This window comes from Bombina bombina, chromosome 3 (assembly GCF_027579735.1).
Source record: "Bombina bombina isolate aBomBom1 chromosome 3, aBomBom1.pri, whole genome shotgun sequence".
NCBI lineage: Eukaryota > Metazoa > Chordata > Amphibia > Anura > Bombinatoridae > Bombina > Bombina bombina.
In genome coordinates, this window is record NC_069501.1 from 208,828,713 (window position 1) to 208,849,891 (window position 21,179).

The 21,179-nt window shown below is 41.5% G+C and overlaps 1 protein-coding gene across 1 annotated transcript in view; it reads right to left on the minus strand.

Annotated features, from left to right (window-relative positions):
* Positions 1-21,179, minus strand: part of PIGL (phosphatidylinositol glycan anchor biosynthesis class L) — a 420,271-nt gene that overhangs the window by 35,701 nt on the left and 363,391 nt on the right. The window contains exon 6 of the mRNA XM_053706111.1: positions 4,997-5,130. Within this exon, the coding sequence (XP_053562086.1) occupies positions 4,997-5,130 (134 nt within the window). The remainder of the gene's footprint in view (positions 1-4,996; positions 5,131-21,179) is intronic.

A 21,179-nucleotide genomic window follows, 5' to 3' on the forward strand; every position in this document is an offset into this window, starting at 1 on the left:
TTCATTTCTACAGAATCTATAAGAGTCCCCAAGAAGGGAACTCTTGTGAGTGGAAAGAGAGAACTCTTCTTTTCGTTCACCTTCCATCAATGCGACCTTAGAAATGCCAGTACTAACTCTGTATGAGACTTGGCAGTTTGAAAGCTTGAAGCTTGTATCAGAATGTCGTCTAGGTACGGAGCTACAGCAATTCCTCGCGGTCTTAGTACCGCCAGAAGAGCACCCAGAACCTTTGTGAAGATTCTCGGAGCCGTAGCCAATCCGAATGGAAGAGCTACAAACTGGTAATGCCTGTCTAGAAAGGCAAACCTTAGATACCGGTAATGATCTTTGTGAATCGGTATGTGAAGGTAAGCATCCTTTAAATCCACTGTGGTCATGTACTGACCCTTTTGGATCATGGGTAAAATTGTCCGAATAGTTTCCATTTTGAACGATGGAACTCTTAGGAATTTGTTTAGGATCTTTAAATCCAAGATTGGCCTGAAAGTTCCCTCTTTTTTGGGAACCACAAACAGATTTGAGTAAAACCCTTGTCCTTGTTCCGACCGCGGAACCGGATGGATCACTCCCATTAATAAAAGATCTTGTACGCAGCGTAGAAACGCCTCTTTCTTTATTTGGTTTGTTGACAACCTTGACAGATGAAATATCCCTCTTGGGGGAGAGAATTTGAAGTCTAGAAGGTATCCCTGAGATATGATCTCTAACGCCCAGGGATCCTGGACATCTCTTGCCCAAGCCTGGGCGAAGAGAGAAAGTCTGCCCCCCACTAGATCCGTTCCCGGATCGGGGGCCCTCGATTCATGCTGTCTTAGGGGCAGCAGCAGGTTTCCTGGCCTGCTTGCCCTTGTTCCAGGACTGGTTAGGTCTCCAGCCTTGTCTGTAGCGAGCAACAGCTCCTTCCTGTTTTGGTGCAGAGGAAGTTGATGCTGCTCCTGCTTTGAAATTACGAAAGGAACGAAAATTAGACTGTCTAGCCTTAGGTTTGCCTCTGTCTTGAGGCAGGGCATGGCCTTTACCTCCTGTAATGTCAGCGATAATTTCTTTCAACCCGGGCCCGAATAAGGTCTGCCCTTTGAAAGGTATATTAAGCAATTTAGATTTAGAAGTAACGTCAGCTGACCAGGATTTTAGCCACAGTGCTCTGCGTGCCTGAATGGCGAATCCGGAATTCTTAGCCGTAAGTTTAGTTAAATGTACTACGGCATCTGAAATAAATGAGTTAGCTAACTTAAGGGCTTTAAGCTTGTGTGTAATCTCATCTAATGGAGCTGATTCAAGTGTCTCTTCCAGAGACTCAAACCAAAATGCTGCTGCAGCCGTGACAGGCGCAATGCATGCAAGAGGTTGCAATATAAAACCTTGTTGAACAAACATTTTCTTAAGGTAACCCTCTAACTTTTTATCCATTGGATCTGAAAAGGCACAGCTATCCTCCACCGGGATAGTGGTACGCTTAGCTAAAGTAGAAACTGCTCCCTCCACCTTAGGGACCGTTTGCCATAAGTCCCGTGTGGTGGCGTCTATTGGAAACATCTTTCTAAATATCGGAGGGGGTGAGAACGGCACACCGGGTCTATCCCACTCCTTAGTAACAATTTCAGTAAGTCTCTTAGGTATAGGAAAAACGTCAGTACTCACCGGTACCGCAAAATATTTATCCAACCTACACATTTTCTCTGGTATTGCAACTGTGTTACAATCATTCAGAGCCGCTAACACCTCCCCTAGTAATACACGGAGGTTTTCCAGCTTAAATTTAAAATTTGAAATATCTGAATCCAGTTTGTTTGGATCAGAACCGTCACCCGCAGAATGAAGCTCTCCGTCCTCATGTTCTGCAAATTGTGACGCAGTGTCTGACATGGCCCTAATATTATCAGCGCACTCTGTTCTCACCCCAGAGTGATCACGCTTACCTCTTAGTTCTGGTAATTTAGCCAAAACTTCATTCATAACAGTAGCCATATCCTGTAATGTGATTTGTAATGGCCGCCCAGATGTACTCGGCGCTACAATATCACGCACCTCCCTAGCGGGAGATGCAGGTACTGACACGTGAGGCGAGTTAGTCGGCATAACTCTCCCCTCGTTGTTTGGTGAAATATGTTCAATTTGTACAGATTGACTTTTATTTAAAGTAGCATCAATACAGTTAGTACATAAATTTCTATTGGGCTCCACTTTGGCTTTAGCACATATAGCACAGATATCTTCCTCTGAATCAGACATGTTTAACACACTAGCAAATAAACTAGCAACTTGGAAATACTTTTCAAGTAATTTACTATAATATGAAAAAGTACTGTGCCTATAAGAAGCACAGAAAAAGTTATGACAGTTGAAAATTAATAAACTGAAAAGTTATAGCATCAAATCTTTGTAAAAAACACAATTTTAGCAAAGGATTGCTCCCATTAGCAAAGGATAACTAACCCTGATAGCAGAAAAAAAAAAAAAAATACAGAAATAAACGTTTTTTTATCACAGTCAACTACAATCTCACAGCTCTGCTGTGAGTGATTACCTCCCTCAAAACAAGTTTTGAAGACCCCTGAGTTCTGTAGAGATGAACCGGATCATGCAGGGAAGACAATAAACATCTGACTGAATTTTTTGATGCGTAGCAAAAGCACCAAAAAAGGTCCCTCCCCCTCACACATAACAGTGAGAGAGATCAGTAAACTGTCATAAATTAAATAAAACGACTGCCAAGTGGAAAAAAATAGTGCCCAAAACATTTTTTCACCCAGTACCTCAGAAAATTAAACGATTTTACATGCCAGCAAAAAACGTTTAACATTAATAAATTGAGTGTTATTAAAAAGCCTGTTGCTAGTCCCTGCAAATTAGGCTAAAGTTTTATGCATACAGTATAATTCCAGTGAAGTGCCATTCCCCAGAATACTGAAGTGTAAAATATACATACATGACAGCCTGATACCAGTTGCTGCTACTGCATTTAAGGCTGAGTTTACATTATATCGGTATGGCAGAATTTTCTCATCAATTCCATTGTCAGAAAATAATAAGCTGCTACATACCTCTTTGCAGATTAATCTGCCCGCTGTCTCCTGATCTGAAGTTTACCTCTCCTCAGATGGCCGAGAAACAGCAATATGATCTTAACTACTCCGGCTAAAATCATAGAAAAACTCAGGTAGATTCTTCTTCAAATTCTACCAGAGAAGGAATAACACACTCCGGTGCTATTATAAAATAACAAACTTTTGATTGAAGGTATGAAACTAAGTATAATCACCACAGTCCTCTCACACATCCTATCTATTCGTTGGGTGCAAGAGAATGACTGGGAATGGCAGTTAGGGGAGGAGCTATGTAGCAGCTCTGCTGGGTGAATCCTCTTGCACTTCCTGTTGGGGAGGAGTTAATATCCCATAAGTAATGGATGATCCGTGGACTGGATACACTTAACAAGAGAAACAATGACCAAACAAGAGGAGGCTAGGGATAGGTCTCTGCAACAGCTGTGGCAGGTTTGTGACTAAAATTCCATAGGAAAATATTGCATCACTATCCAGTACTCCATAAACCCCTCTGTCCAAATCTTGATTGCTGTTTGAGGGGGTAACCGGTCTCACATAGGTCTGACAACCCCTTTCAAAGTAGAATCTGGAGCACCTCAAATCTTCACCTACTCCTATGGCTCGTGTACTCTCACCACCTTATAAAAGAAATGCTTTTTTCTCATCCTTTACATCAATTACATTTTTTCCAAAAATCATTTTACAATGTGTAATAAAAATGTTTATTGCACAGATTGGTAGTGCATAAATAGAAAATATTGGATAATCAACTCTATTCTTGAGCACATGTGCTTTTCCAAACAAGCCTCAAAAATAGGCAGAACCCTGGATTGTTTATATTTTAATGGTCCACCTTTTTATTTCTACAGCCAGTTACGATATTTATTATATTCTACTCTACACAAATTACAGTGGTACAGAGCCAACCAATCATTTTACAAATAGCCATGTCATCTTTTAGGGGTAGTAAGTGTGATTAGCAAATCTGGAATAAAGTTCAGTTAAAGGTGTTAGAAAGGCAATTTAATAAAAAATGTAATTCCTTTCCCCCCTAAATACTCATACAGATGGAGACTGTGGGACATCGTCTTAAAGGGACAATCAAGTCCAAAAAAACTTTCATTTTTCAAATAGGGCATGTAATTTTAAACAACTTTCCAATTTACTTTTATCAACAATTTTGCTTTGTTCTCTTGGTATTCTAGTTGAAAGCAAACCTAGGAAGGCACATATGATAATTTCTAAGCCCTTGAAGGCCGCCTCTATTTTATTTACTTTTCACAGCAGGGGAGAGCAAGCTCATGTAGGCCATATAGATAGCATTGTGATCACGCTCGTGGCTAGTGGCAGACACTGCACTAATTGGCTAAAATGCAAGTCAATAGATAATAACTAAAAGTCATGTGATTAGGGGCGGTTAGAAGATGCTTAGATACAAGTTAGTCACAGAAGTAAAAAGTGTATTAATATAACAGTGTTGGTTTTGCAAAACTGGGGAATGGGTAATAAAGAGATTATCTATCTTTTTAAACAACAAAAATTCTGGTGTTGACTGTCCCTTTAAGTAATAGTCCAGAGATTGGTGTGGTTGGGGAGGACCACTCCAGCCTATATAGAAACCCATATGTATATATTGTTTTATTTATTTATTTATTTATTTATTTATTTTTCTCCACTTTCTTCCTCTTTCTCTTTTTCTTCCTTGTTTTTTCTCCCAAATTGGAATCTCCTTCCTTAGAAGCTCTGGGCAGAGAAACTCGTATTCCCCCCAGAGTTTAATTATGCGTCCTATCATCCCATGGATCTATTCGATTAGATTTTGACACTTATATTAGATATAAAACAAATATGCAAATATACAGAATGAATACATGCAAGGATATACTAAACTCTTCTTACATTTTATTTATAGAGATAACACTTTTGGGGTAATCTAACTAGTTTACCTTGGCCTTCTTGTACTGCTCTCCTGCCAGTATGAAGAGCCCATCCTGTGGACACATCCAGCTGATTGGCAAGTCTAAGAATGAGAGGTACTTTCTGAGAATGTTTACTGACTCCAGCACAAGCACAGAGCATCCTGTGAAAGAGAAACACGTATGCATGAACTAAAATTTAATAAAACCACATGCTGACAAAATGATATAATAAAATCACAGTGTTCTGTGCTGACAATAATACCCCACTTAAAAAAACCCCGTTTAGAGCTGTTTCGCTACACGTGCTCATGGAATTCCGGTGTGGATGTTACTGCATCATCACTAACATTAATTAGTTCATTATCTGCAATTCACGCAAAATAACATATATACAAAGTCAATTGCTGTGAACAATGTTTGGCAAATAGTATTCTACTGTATTTAAATTTTTGCCTATCTAATACATTACAATGACACGTTTAGAGCGATTTTGCTTAACACTACATTTTCTGTAATGCATAAAGCTACTTGAGGTCTTAGCAGAAGAATAATTTTATACTAATGGTCATATGCCACCACATTAACTCATAAAAAATAGCAGAAAATCACACTTCAAAAGAACATGAAACATAAGGAAAAGCTAAATGATCTAAAATAAGTATCACAGTAAGAGGAAACATGGAAGGATACATGAGGAGGTAATTAAGTAATCACATTGACACTGATAGTCTAGAGCTATAGGGACATCAAAGGAGTGGCAAGTTTGATTATCAGTAATGCATGAGGGAGAGGCCTGTATTAACTTACAACCCATAAGCCTCATTTATTTACTCACTATATTTAAACATAAAACATAAATTATGCTTATCTGATAATTTCCTTTCCATCTGTATGAGGAGAGTCCACGGCTTCATTCTTTACAGAACCTGGCCACTAGGAGGAGGCAAAGACACCCCAGCCAAAGGCTTAAATACCTCCCCCACTCCCCTCATCCCCCAGTCATTCTGCCGAGGGAACAAGGAACAGTAGGAAAAATATCAGGGTATAAATGGTGTCAGAAGAATAAAAAATGTTGGTCTGCCCAACAGTGAAAACTGGCAGGGGCTGTGGACTTTCCTCATACAGATTGAAAGGAAATAATCAGGTAAGCATAATTTATGTTTTCCATCTTAATATGAGGAAAGTCCACGGCTTCATTCCTTACTTGTGGGAAACATATACCCAAGCTCTAGAGGACACTGAATGAAAACTGGAGGGTAAAAGAGAGGCGGACCCTATTCTGAGGGCACAGCCTGCAAAACCTTTCTCCCAAAAGCTGGTTCAGTCGAAGCAAAAACGTCAAATTTGTAAAACTTTGAAAAAGTATGTAAGGAGGACCAGGTAGCAGCCCTACAAATCTGCTCCATAAAGGCCTCATTCTTGAAGACGCCAAGATGAAGCCACAGCTCTAGTTGAATGAGCCGCAATCCTCTGATGAGGCTTATGTCACGCTGTTTCATATGCTAAGCGAATAATGCTCCTCAACCAAAAAGATAGAGAAGTGGAAGAAGCCTTCTGCCCTCCCCAGAATAGACAACAAACAATGCCGAAGTCTGTCTAAAATCCGTCATGGCCTGAAGATAGAATTTAAAAGCCCGAACCACATCTAGATTATGAAGTAATCGTTCCTTTAAAGAAGAAAGATTAGGACCCAATGATTGGGACACCTGATTGGTGTTGCGAACAGACACAACCTTAGGAAGAAATCCCAACCCAGTGCGAGAACAGCCTTGTCAGCATGAAAAACTAGGTAAGGAGGCTCACATTGCAAGGCCGCCATCTCAGAGACTCTGCGTGCCGAAGCAATAGCCAGTAGAAAAACAACCTTTCTAGACAGTAACTTAATGTCAACTGAATGCATGGGCTCAAAACCTTAAGAACCAGATTTAAACTTCAAGGAGGAGCGGAATGTCTAAACACAGGCCTGATTCTAGAAAGAGCCTGAACAAAAGACTGTATATCAGGAAGCTCATCAAGCCTCTTGTGTAATAACACAGATAGAGCTGAAATCTGTCCCTTTAAGGAACTAGTGGCAAGTCCCTTCTCCAAATCATCTTGGAGAAAGGAAAGAATCCTGGATACCCTGACCTTATGCCAGGGGAATCCCCGCTCTTCACACCAGAATAAGCAGGTCCTCCACACCTTATGATAGATGCGACGAGTGATTGGCTTTCTAGCTTGAATGAGAGTATCAATCCTCTCTTGGCTATGACTAAGCGTTCAATCTCCATGCAGTCAGCCTCAGAGAATCTGGACCCTGTTCCTGCAGATCTCTGTGACAAGGTAACCTTCATTGGGGAGATGAGGACATCCCCACCAGATCCGTAAACCACATCCTTCGCAGCCACGATGGAGCAATTAGGATCGGCGAAGCTTGCTCCTGTTTGATTCGGCCACTACCCGAGGTAGAAGTGGTAACGGTGGAAAGATGTAAACTAGTTTGAACCTCCAAGGCACTGCTAATGCATCTATCAGCTCTGCCTGTGGATCCCTGGACTGCGACCCGTATCTGAGTAGCTTGGAATTGAGTCGGGACGCCATGAGATCTATCTCCGGCATCCCCTATCTGTTGCAAATATCCGCAAACACCTCGGGATGGAGAGACCATTCCCCCAGATGAAAGGATTGTCTGCTGAGGAAATCCGCTTCTCAGTTGTCCACACTCGGAATGTGGTTCGCTGACAGTGAGCAGTTGTGGGCCTCTGCCCATTCCAGAACCCAAGATAGTTCTCTCATTGCTAGGGAACTCCTCATTCCCCCCCGATGGTTGATGTAAGCCACAGAGGTAATGTTGTCCAATTGGAATCTGATAAACTGGGACAAACCCAGAAGAGGCCAAGCCTTCAGAGCATTGAAGATCGCACGAAGTTCCAAAATATTGATTGGGAGACGAGACTTCTCTCAAGCCCACCGGCCCTGTGCCTTCCGTAGTCACAATCTCCCAGGATGGTCTCAAGAAGGATGTCCATTGGGACAGGCGATCTGGACAGAGCCAACAAGAGAGCGATTCTCTCGACCGGTTGTCCAGAGAAATCTGTTGAGACAGATCCGAGTGGTAGCCGTTCCATTGCCTCAGCATGCACAGCTGAACAGATCTGAGATGGAACCTGGCGAATGGAATGATATCTATGCTGGACACCATGAGCCCAATTACCTCCTTACACCGGGCCACAGATGGCCCTGAGGAGGTCTGGAGGGCAAGACAATTGGAAGTAATTTTGTAACGTCTCTGGTCTGTAAGGAATATCCTCATGGATATGGAATCTATTATCGTGCCCAGGAATTCCACCCTAGTACTGGGGACTAGAGAACTCTATCCTAAGTTTATCTTCCATCCATGAGATTGAAGAAGAGCTTTTGAATGGTTTTCTGCCAGCTGGCAGAATGGAGACTGGACCATGATGTTGTCCAAGTATGATGCTACTGCAATACCTCTGGACTTCACCACCGCAAGCGGTGCCCCCAGAACCTTCATAAAGACTCTTGGAGCAGTAGCCAGACCAATAGGAAGAGCCACAAACTGGAAGTGCTAGTCCAGAAAAGGGAATCTTAAAAACTTGAAGTGATCCTTGTGTATTGGCACATGAAGGTAAGCATCCTTCAAGTCTATCGTATTCATGAACTGTCCCTCTTGAACTAGGGGCAGAATAGACCTTATCGTCTCCTTCTTGAACGATGGGGCAGACAGAAACTTGTTTAGGCACTTTAGGTCTAGAATCGAGTGAAACGTACCCTCCTTCTTTGGGACCACAAAAAAGGTTTGAGTAGTACCCTAGACCTCTCTCTGATAGAGGTACTGGCACAATTACTCCCAGGGAGGAGAGATCATATCACGCACCCTAGAAAAGCTTCTCGTTTTTCTGGTCTTGAAGACAGATTTGATAAGAGAAATCTGCCCCTGGGCGGATGAGATTTGAAACCTATCCTGTAACCCCGAACGATGACCTCTAGAAACCAAGGGTCTTGCACGTCCCCCAACCAAGCCTCCACAAAGAGAGATAGTCTTCCCCCAACACAACCCAATGCTGGGTCGGGGGCCGCCCCTTCATGCCGACTTTGTTTCAGCAGGCTTCTTGTTCTGCTTGGATTTATTCCAAGATTGAGATGGTTTCCAAGTTCGCTTGGACTGATCAGGCTTCGCGGAGGGCTGCTGGCATTGGGATTTATCTGAACGAAAGGGACGAAAATTAGGACCTTGTCCTTTAGGTTTATTTTTCTTATCCTGCGGTAGGAAGGCACCCTTGCCCCCAGTGACCGTGGATATGATTGAGTCCAGGCCTGAACCAAAAAGAATCTTCCCCTTAAATGGAAGGGAATGTAATCTAGATTTTGAAGTCATGTCCACAGACATGCTAGAACAGAAAAACCTGATATCTTGGCAATCAGGCGAATAGTCTTCATGTTTGCATCACAGATGAAGGAATTAGCTACCCTCAAGGCCTTAATTCTTTCCTGGATCTCATGAGGGGAGTTGCCACATCTCCGATAGAGAGTCGCACTAATAGGTAGCAGCTCCAGCTACCACAGCAACCGCCGCTGCAGGTTAAAACAAGTACCCCATGTGCTGAAACATTTTTCTTAATAGAGTTTCAAGCTTCTTATCCATGGGCTTCTTAAACGACAAACTACCCTCCAGCGGGATAGTGGTGCACTTAGCAAGCGTGGGGATAGCTCCATCCACCTTAGGGACAGACCCCACAACTCTAATTGAGAGTCTGGAATGGGGAACAATTTCTTAAAAGAAGAAGAAGGGGAAAAAGAAGATCCAAGTCTCTCCCATTCATTCTTAATAATATTTGCCATCTTTACGGGAACCGGGAAAGTCTGTGGCACCACCCTGTCCTCATAAACTTTGTCAAGCTTAGGAATAGAAGGTTCCTCGGGTAATTTAGGTTCCAGAACCTCCAACGTAGCCAACACTTCAGAAAGCTTAAGTGCTCGATCCTAAATCTAAAGTCTGGTTCCTCGGCAGCGGGAGTTTTAGAGGCAGCAGATTTTGACCCAGAAAGAGCCTCCTCTGAACTATCAGAGGCGTCTTCATTAGTGGATAATCTAGTATCAGATAAATCCAACAAATTGGTAAATCAACCCTGGGAAGGATAGCAAAATTTGACCTTGCGCTTAGCAGTGCGAGGTAAAGCACTGAAGGCCGCAGACACTGCAGTTTGTAACTGTTCAGAAAAGTCTGGCGGTAAAAGGGCCCCTCCCGAAGGTGGATTAGCAGTGCAATGGGAGGCTGCATGTGTAATAGGAGATGATTGCAGGGAACGCACCTCACGGGACGGAGACCCCCCAGAGGTGGACGGCTCAGTGGTACTAAACATCTTTGTCTTTTTAGATATAACTACCTCCACAAATAATTGAGCAGGCGAGTATACCGTAGCGTCCTTACTATAAAAACAGGTACCCTCTAACGCATCAGAGTCCTCCATAACTTTAAGATGGACAACAGAACAAGATAAATTGCACCTTTATAACCCCAATGGCCGGGGCACTCACCACCTCCTATGACCCCGGCTCCACAGAGAAACCGCTTCTTCTCCTGTAAACCGCATGGTCAGGAAAAAGGAAGTCTATGAGACCACACCCAGTCAAATGGAGTGCCATGCAGGACCGCCCCTGCTCCAGGAGAGAAACGCGCCAAAAATAACAGGCCGCACAGTTATCTCAAAAATGAAAGTAAAACCTAAATGTTCCACATCTGCCTGAGCCTCATCTCACACATATTGCAGCATAAAACATAATAAAGCAAGTTATGTATAAATCCTCTATGTTCAATAACCTCCTGCCAGAGATATTAACCCTTGATTCCATACAGATAAAGGAGTCACACTGTGACCCTGTCTTTTTATGTTATCATATGAAATAAAATACTCAGAATCTTCCGACACTTCTCTGCCATCCTCCTGTGACGAAAGGCAAAGAATATATAACAAAACAAAGGGAAGTGATTCCAGATTTTGCTGGAAAAGGGAAAAAAGTAAATTTATGCTTACCTGATAAATTAATTTCTTCTATGGTAAGACGAGTCCACGGATTCATCCTTTACTTGTGGGATATTATCCTCCTGCTAACAGGAAGTGGCAAAGAGCACCACAGCAGAGCTGTCTATATAGCTCCTCCCTTAGCTCCACCCCCCAGTCATTCGACTGAAGGTACAGGAAGAAAAAGGAGAAACTACAAGGTGCAGGGGTGACTGAGTTTAAATCAAAAAAATATAATCTGTCTTAAAATGACAGGGCGGGCCGTGGACACGTCTTACCATAGAAGAAATTAATTTATCAGGTAAGCATAAATTTACTTTTCTTCTATAAGGTAAGACAAGTCCACGGATTCATTCTTTACTTGTGGGATACAATACCAAAGCTACAGGACACTGATAAACGGGAGGGACAAGACAGATGGTTAAACAGAAGGCACCACTGCTTGAAGAACTTTTCTCCCAAAAATAGCCTCCGAAGAAGCAAAGGTATAAAATTTGTAAAATTTGTAAAAGGTATGAAGCGAAGACCAAGTCACAGCCTTACAAATCTGTTCAACAGAAGCATAATTTTTAAAAGCCCATGTGGAAGCCACCGCTCTAGTAGAGTGAGCTGTAATTCTTTCAGGAAGCTGCTGTCCAGCAGTCTCGTATGCCAAACGGATGATGCTTTTCAGCCAAAAGGCAAGAGAGGTAGCCGTAGCTTTTTGACCTCTACGTTTTCCAGAATAGACAACAAACAAAGAAGATGTTTGACGGAAATCTTTGGTCGCTTGCAAGTAAAACTTCAAAGCACGAACCACGTCCAAGTTGTGCAACAGACGCTCCTTCTGAGAAGAAGGATTAGGACACAGAGAAGGAACAACAATTTCCTGATTGATATTTCTAATAGTAACAACCTTAGGAAGAAATCCAGGTTTGGTACGCAAAACCACCTCCATCAGCATGGAAAACAAGATAAGGCGAGTCGCATTGCAATGCAGATAGTTCAGAAACTCTTCGAGCCGAAGAGATAGCAACTAAAAACAGAACTTTCCAAGATAGAAGCTTAATATCTATGGAATGCATAGGTTCAAACGGAACCCCTTGAAGAACATTAAGAACTAAATTCAAACTCCATGGCGGAGCAACAGGTTTAAACACAGGCTTGATTCTAAATAAAGCCTGACAGAACGACTGAACGTCTGGAACATCTGCCAGACGTTTGTGCAGTAGAATTGATAAAGCAGATATCTGTCCCTTTAAGGAACTAGCTGATAGCCCCTTCTCCAATCCTTCTTGGAGAAAGGACAAAATCCTAGGAATCCTGATCTTACTCCACGAGTAGCCTTTGGATTCGCACCAATAAAGATATTTACGCCATATCTTATGATACATTTTCCTGGTGACAGGCTTTCGAGCCTGAATCAAGGTATCTATGACCGACTCCGAGAAACCCCGCTTGGATAAGATCAAGCGTTCAATCTCCAAGCAGTCAGCCGCAGAGAAACTAGATTTGGATGCTGGGACGGACTTTTAATCAGAAGATCCTGTCTCAGTGGCAGAGTCCATGGTGGAAGAGATGACATGTCCACCAGGTCTGCATACCAAGTCCTGCGTGGCCACGCAGGTGCTATCAAAATCACTGAAGCTCTCTCCTGTTTGATTCTGGCAATCAAACAAGGAAGGAGAGGAAATTGTGGAAACACATAAGCCAGGTTGAACGACCAGGTTACTGCTAGAGCATCTATCAGTACTGCCTGAGGATCCCTTGACCTGGACCCGTAACAAGGAAGTTTGGCGTTCTGACAAGACGCCATCAGATCCAATTCTGGTGTGCCCCATTGCCGAATCAATTGTGCAAACACCTCCAGATGGAGTTCCCACTCCCCCGGATGAAAAGTCTGACGACTTAGAAAATCCGCTTCCCAGTTCTCCACTCCTGGGATATAGATTGCTGATAGATGGCAAGAGTGAGTCTCTGCCCATCAAATTATTTTGGTAACTTCTATCATCGCTAATGAACTCTTTGTTCCCCCCTGATGATTGATATATGCTACAGTCGTGATATTGTCGGACTGGAATCTTATGAATCTGGCCGACGACAGATGAGGCCACGCCTGAAGCGCATTGAATATCGCTCTCAGTTCTAGAATATTTATCGGGAGGAGAGCCTCCTCCTGAGTCCACAAACCCTGTGCTTTCAGGGAATTCCAGACTGCACCCCAGCCCAATAGGCTGGCGTCCGTCGTCACTATGACACACGCTGGCCTGCGGAAACACATTCCCTTGGACAGATGATCCTGTGACAACCACCAAAGAAGAGAGTCTCTGGTCTCTTGGTCCAGATTTATCTGAGGAGATAAATCTGCATAATCCCCATTCCACTGTTTGAGCATGCATAGTTGCAGTGGTCTGCGATGCAAGCGAGCAAACGGAACTATGTCCATTACCGCTACCATTAAGCCGATTACCTCCATACACTGAGCCACTGACGGCCGAGGAATGGAATGAAGGGCTCGGCAGATGGATAAAATCTTTGATTTCCTGACCTCCGTCATAAAAATCCCAGGAATGGAACTCTTGTGAGAGGGAGAAGTGAACTCTTTTTTACGTTCACCTTCCACCTGTGAGATCTTAGAAAAGCCAACACGATGTCCGTGTGAGACTTAGCTAGTTGGTAAGTCGACGCCTGGATTAAGATATCATCCAGATAGGGCGCCACAGCTATGCCCCGCGGCCTTAGAACCGCCAGAAGGGACCCTAGCACCTTTGTGAAAATTCTGGGAGCTGTGGCCAACCCGAAGGGAAGAGCCACAAACTGGTAATGCTTGTCCAGAAAGGCGAACCTGAGGAACTGGTGATGATCTTTGTGGATAGGGATGTGTAGATACGCATCCTTTAAGTCCACGGTGGTCATATATTGACCCTCCTGGATCATTGGCAAAATAGTCCGAATGGTCTCCATCTTGAAGGATGGGACTCTGAGGAATTTGTTTAGAATCTTGAGATCTAAAATTGGTCTGAAGGTTCCCTCTTTTTTGGGAACCACAAACAGATTGGAGTAGAACCCCTGCCCCTGTTCTGTTTTCGGAACTGGGCAGATCACTCTCATGGTATAAAGGTCTTCTACACAGCGTAAGAACGCCTCTCTTTTTGTCTGGTTTACAGACAATTGAGAAAGATGGAATCTCCCCCTTGGGGGAGAATCTTTGAAATCCAGAAGATACCCCTGGGTTATGATTTCTAAAGCCCAGGAGTCCCGAACATCTCTTGCCCAAGCCTGAGCAAAGAGAGAAAGTCTGCCCCCTACTAGATCCGGTCCCGGATCGGGTGCTAACCCTTCATGCTGTCTTGGTGGCAGCAGCGGGCTTCTTGGCCTGTTTACTCTTGTTCCAAGTCTGATTAGGTCCCCAGACTGACTTGGATTGAGAAAAATTACCCTCTTGTTTTGCGGCAGGGGAAGAGGAAGAGGGACCACCTTTGAAGTTCCGAAAGGAACGAAAATTATTTTGTTTGGTCCTCTTTTTATTTGTCTTATCCTGAGGAAGGGCATGGCTTTTTCCTCCAGTGATGTCTGAAATGATCTCTTTCAGTTCACGCCCGAATAGGGTCTTACCCTTGAAAGGGATGGCTAACAGCTTAGCTTTTGATGACACATCAGCAGACCAGGACTTAAGCCATAACGCTCTAAAATGGCAAAACCTGAATTTTTTGCCACTAATTTAGCCAGTTGAAAAGCGGCATCTGTAATGAAAGAATTAGCTAGCTTGAGAGCCCTAATTCTATCCAGAATATCATCTAATGGGGTCTCAACCTGAAGAGCCTCCTCCAGAGCCTCGAACCAAAATGACGCTGCAGTAGTTACAGGAATAATGCACGCTATAGGTTGGAGAAGAAAACCCTGATGAACAAATATTTTCTTCAGGATACCCTAATTTTTTATCCATAGGATCTTTGAAAGCACAACTGTCCTCAATAGCCAGGGTAGAAATAGCTCCCTCCACCTTAGGGACCGTCTGCCACGAGTCCCGCATGGTGTCTGAAATGGGAAACATTTTCTTAAAAGTAGGAGGGGGAGCGAACGGAATACCTGGACTATCCCACTCCTTAGTAACAATGTCCGAAATCCTCTTAGGGACTGAAAAAACATCAGTGTAGGCAGGAACCTCTAGAAATATGTCCATTTTACACAATTTCTCTGGAACTACTATAGGGTCACAATCATCCAGAGTCGCTAAAACCTCCCTGAGCAATAAGCGGAGGTGTTCTAGTTTAAATTTAAAAGCCGTCATATCTGAGTCTGTCTGAGGGAACATATTTCCTGAATCAGAAATCTCTCCCTCAGCCAGCAAATCCCTCACCCCCAACTCAGAGTATTGTGAGGGTACATCAGATATGGCTAATAAAGCGTCAGAGGGCTCAGCGTTTGTTCTCACACCAGACCTACTGCACTTCCCCTGCAACCCAGGCAGCTTAGATAAAACCTCTGTGAGGGTAGTATTCATAACTACAGCCATATCTTGCAGGGTGAAAGAATTAGACGCACTAGAAGTACTTGGCGTCGCTTGTGCGGGCGTTAATGGTTGTGACACTTGGGGAGAATTAGATGGCATAACCTGATTCCCTTCTGACTGAGAATCATCCTGCGACATACTTTTAGCAGCTAAAATATGTTATTTGCAATTTATTGACCTTTCAGTGCATGAGGGACACATTCTAAGTGGAGGTTCCACAATGGCTTCTAAACATATTGAACATTGACTTTCCTCAATGTCAGACATGTTGAACAGGCTAGTAATGACTACAAACAAGCATGAAAACACTTTATTTAGTGAAAAAAATAACAATCTTAAAAAACGGTACTGCGCCTTTAAGAGAAAAAAAAGCATACACGTTCTGCAAAACAGCTTTAAAATGCACCAAATTTTTCTAAATTTTGCAAGCAGACACAATATATGTAGTTAAGATTGCCCCACAAGGAATTTTAACATTTAACCCTTTGATGTGCAAACCGGATTGAAATTAGGCCTAAATCCGGAAAAAAAAAACTCCCCTGCTGTGGCCCTACCTGCCCTCAGGGATAGTAAATATGGGGTTAAAGCTTCGATTTGGCATAAAACATTAACCAGGGCCATCAGGAGTTGGAGCTTGCTGCGAGAAAATAACTGCGCATCTGAGGCACGAAAATAGGCCCCGCCCCTCTCACTCGATGTCTCTACAGCCTCAAAGAACCGCACCAGAGCGGTTTTCAACTAGCCATGTGGGTTCTGAGACCCAAAAAAATAAGCCAAGCCAAGTGTACCCTCAATAAAGTTGCCCAAAACGTTATTGCCCACAAAACGTTAAACAGCACTCCCAGTTCATAAAACGTTTACCCCCAAACATTTACAACTCAGTGTCAACCATGTTTGTAATTAGCCCCTTATGCAAGCTTAGTAATGCCCTTCTTATTAGCTCTTAGGATTACTGCTTACCCTTACCCTCATGGGGATACTGTCAGCCTTTCTGAAATACACAGTCTCTCCAGAAAAATATGACTGAACATACCTCACTGCTGCAAAGCATGAAAACGTTCCTCACACTGAAGTTTCCTGTACTCCTCAGCCTCTGTGGGAACAGCACTGGACCTTAGTTACAAATGCTAAGATCATCATCCTCTAGGCAGAAGTCTTCATCCATCTGCTGCCTGAGAGTAAATAGTACACACCGGTACCATTTAAAATAACAAACTCTTGCTTGAAGAAATTAAAAATTTATATTTTATCACCTCTTTCGCTTTACCCTTCCTAGTTCTTAGAGTAGGCAAAGAGAATGACTGGGGGGTGGAGCTAAGGGAGGAGCTATATAGACAGCTCTGCTGTGGTGCTCTTTGCCACTTCCTGTTAGCAGGAGGATAATATCCCACAAGTAAAGGATGAATCCGTGGACTTGTCTTACCTTATAGAAGAAATTCTATTTTCTCCCAGCTGACCTTGTTGTCTATATTGTAGAAAGGGGTAACTGGCTGGGAGTGTGCTTAGAGCATATTACAACATTTAAATCAAGGAAAAAACCCTATTAAGAGAATAGGGAAAAGTGTGCTCTTTCTACACATAAAGTATATATTTTTCCAATTAAAATTTAACTTTCTCAGAGGGGAGCGTACAAGTGAAATGCGACCTCGTCAGGGGCTTCGTGTTTATTTTAACTGCACTTTGTTAATTTCAGACTATCTACTAATTGATATTTTTATATGTTGTTGTAACATTTGTTGTAACATTTGGGGCATATTGTGAGAAGGATGGGGAAGGGATATATAGCATATTTAGTGTAAAAAAAGTGGCTTATCTACCCTTATATAGGGTAATACAGGACACAGTTCCTAAATAGAGGCACTTACATTTACCTAATATCGTTGATTTTTCCCATCCTCCACTAGACAACCTAAAATCAGCAAAATTGAAGTACTTTATACAAGTCATAGTTACAGAGTTGTGTTTTTAACTATTTTTCTGGCACGCTAGATACAGAGCAGAGGTGCTTGGCCATAAGAAGCTGTAGGCACGCGGCCAGGGGCTGTGCACTGGAACAGAACAGAGTCAGAGAGCAGAATTTTCATAGTGTGCGCGCCTAAACCTTTTCTTTAGTGATTTATTTTTAGAGTGCTCTGTTTATCTTTCATTTGATGCTCTGCTGAGCCAGGGAGCAGATCTAGACATGAGCTTTATAATTAATGCAGTGCAGTTTACATATTTTGTATGTGTGTGTGCCTGAATTTTTGTGTGTGTGTGTGTGTGTGTGTCTGAGTGCTTTTGTGTGTGTGTCTGAGTGTTTTTGTGTGTGTGTCTGAGTGCTTTTGTGTGTGTGTCTGAGTGTTTTCGTGTGTGTGTGTGTCAGAGTGTTTTTGTGCGTGTGTCTGAATGTTTTTGTGTGTGTGTCTGAGTGTGTTTCCGAGTGTTTGTGTGTGCATCTGAGTGTGTTTTTAAGTGTGTCTGAGTGTGTCTAAGTGTTTGTATGTGTGTATGCGTGAGTTTTTGTGTTTGTCTGCTTTCTGGGGGGAGGGGGGGTGACACCATAACTTACCGCACTGGGTGACACCAACCCTAGTGACGCCACTGGGGATAAGGGGAGTGGGGGAGGTATTTAAGCCTTTGGCTGGGGTGTATTTGCCTCCTCCTGGTGGTTAGGTTCTGTATTCCCACAAGTAAGGAATGAAGCGGTGGACTCTCCTCATATTAAGATGGAAATAGAGCATTGTGAGAAGTTGTGAGGAGCTGGGCAGAGAAGAGTATTGAAAGTGGGTTTGAAGAAAGAGCAGATAAGTATTCTTGCTTAGAGAGATTACGGACAGAATAGTAGGAGTTGTGTATATCTCTATATAACTTTATTATCTTAAAATTGTAACATCACAATGGATTAAAAAGAAGCTATATGTATTAAAACACTAAAGGTTCACAATATTGGCAATTAAAACATAATTTATGCTTACCTGATAAATTAATTTCTTTCTTGGTGCTGAGAAGTCCACAATGGTTCATTACTTTAAGGAAAGTGAAAAAATGGCATTCCCTCCCAACACTTCAAGTTGTCAAAGAAGGACACAAAATGGTGGTCATTTATATTATTTGTCACTGTTGATTATACGGTAAAATAGCATCCTATGCAGCAAGCTCTCTAAATTTTTGTGATATATATATATAAAAGTCAATGGTGGTGCAGCACTTTCAGAAACAATAAAGTAGGTATACTTCTGCCCAGGGTGCACTTTAGAAAATAATACAGGAAATCCAAAATGAAAGGCACTCACCGGTTGTTAAAATTAAGCAAAATTCTTTAATAAGGTGACGTTTCAGGGTTTCCCTGTCCTTAAAGGGACAGTATACACTCATTTTCATATAACTGCATGTAAGACACTACTATAAAGAATAAGATGCACAGATACTGATATAAAAATCCAGTATAAAACCTTTTATAAACTTACTTAGAAGCTCTCAGTTTAGCTCTGTTGAAAAGGTAGCTGGAAAGCCCACTGCAAGTGGGAAATAAGACCCTCCCCCTTCTTTTGTATATGAAAAGACCCTTTACACAAACAGGAGCAAGCTGGAGTAGGTAGCTGACAGTATTCTCATAAAACTTTGGGGCTTGGTTAGGAGTCTAAAAATCAGAGCAATGTTATTTAAAAATAAGCAAAACTATAATTAAAAAAAAAAAAAAAAAAAAAAAATGTATGGGCTATATAAATAGATCATCTACAAAACATTTATGCAAATAAAAAATGAGTGTATAATGTCCCTTTAAACCAACATATATTGGTTTGAGGATGGGGGAAACCCTGAAACGTCACCTTATTAAAGAATTTTGCTTAATTTTAAGACCCGGTGAGTGCCTTTCATTTTGGATTTCCTATACAGTATAATTATATATATATATATATATATATATATATATATATATATATATATATATATGTGTGTGTGTGTGTGTGTGTGTTTAATAAATGTTTGAAACTCCATAAATCGATGTATTACATGGTGAATACACTACGGATCAATTTCTAAGGGACTATGGAAAAAACGGCAAAGCAATGGACAACAAAATGGATTGTCAAGAGCAATTCCCAGATCGGTGCTTAGACCATGCAAAAGGTACTAGTCTGGGATTTAAAAAAAATGCATTTTTATTATGAATGATTGTTTTAAAGACAATAAAAAAAAGTTGTATATAATGGTATAATTTTACCAAATAGACCTGTTTTCAAATGAGTTTTGAGTCCCTTTAATTTACCTATATTTATCTACTTTACTGCCAATTTCAATACTAAGGCTTAGTATTATCAATTCTAATTTATAAATTATATTTCAACCAATTGCAACACACAAGCTTTACATAAATGATTGATGTTTAACTACTGTTGAATTAAAATGATTACTTATGTTAATGTTTTCATAAACAATACCAAAACACAAACTTTTTTGTCAGTGAGCAGCATAATGAAATCTGACATAGCCAAGTATACTGCCTAGAATTAACCAAAAGATGGAGCTCTTTACAAGGCAAATCTATAAAAGCAGAGTAAGAAATGATCTGCTACTTATTTAAACAAATAATGTTGTGGATATCTGCCTCATATTGAGACAATCATCTGACATAGGGGTGTACAAACTTTTTTTTCCTGCTATAGTGAACAAATCTAATAAATTGTATAAATTATAATTAAAATATGAACTTCTATTATAAACAAATGTTATATAAACAACAACTTGAGGGTATAAAAGTCCAAAGGAATGTAACGAAATTGGCATTATACGCAGATGATCTCCTGTTATATATCTCAAACACTTCCTCAAATATCCCAAAGCTCATCAAGATAATTGAGGCATTTGGTAGAATCTCTGGGTATAAGGTCAATAAACTTAAATCCGAATTACTTTGGTTAAGAAAAACAGAACATTCCTTAGCAGAAACTCCCTTTAAAACAGTGACAGACTCATTCAGATATCTTGGGATCAAGGTTTCTGCAGATCCTAGGGAATGGTATTACTTAAACATCTCCCCAATGCTTCTCCAGATCATTACACACATGAGGAGCTGGCAAAACTTACCCCTGTCCATATCAGGTCGTGTCGCACTGTTTAAGATGGTACTTCTACCAAAAATGCTATATCTATTACAAAATCTGCCCATTCTTTTGAGATCATGCGACATCAAAAAATTTAATATGGCAGCTAGACACTTTATATGGCAATCTAAAAAACCAAGAATATCTCTCCCCAAATTATCACTCCATAAACAATATGCAGGCTTGGCATTCCCTGACCTACAAGCATATAATTTAGTTTTTCTTGCCCGAATTGTAATGGGATGGATTACAGAGACGGATCACTTTACAGATAATAAGTTAGAACATAATATGATCCATCCTTTCTCACCTACAGCACTGATACATTTACCTTATAACCTAATTCCCAAGCAGGTAAAGTTATTTAAATCCATATATACAATAATCCAAGCTTGGAAAAAAATTGGTAAGCGGGTAGAATTGGATATACTAATTCCAAAATTCCAAATTTTTCTAGGGAACCCGGAATTTCAGGAAGGGATACAATCGCCCATCTTTAGGAACTGGCGTAGTAAGGGTCTTTATCTGGTATCACAATTCATTAATGTAGCAGCAAAAAATATCAAATCCTTTGAGGAACTAAAACAAGAATTTGAATTAAATAATCAGGA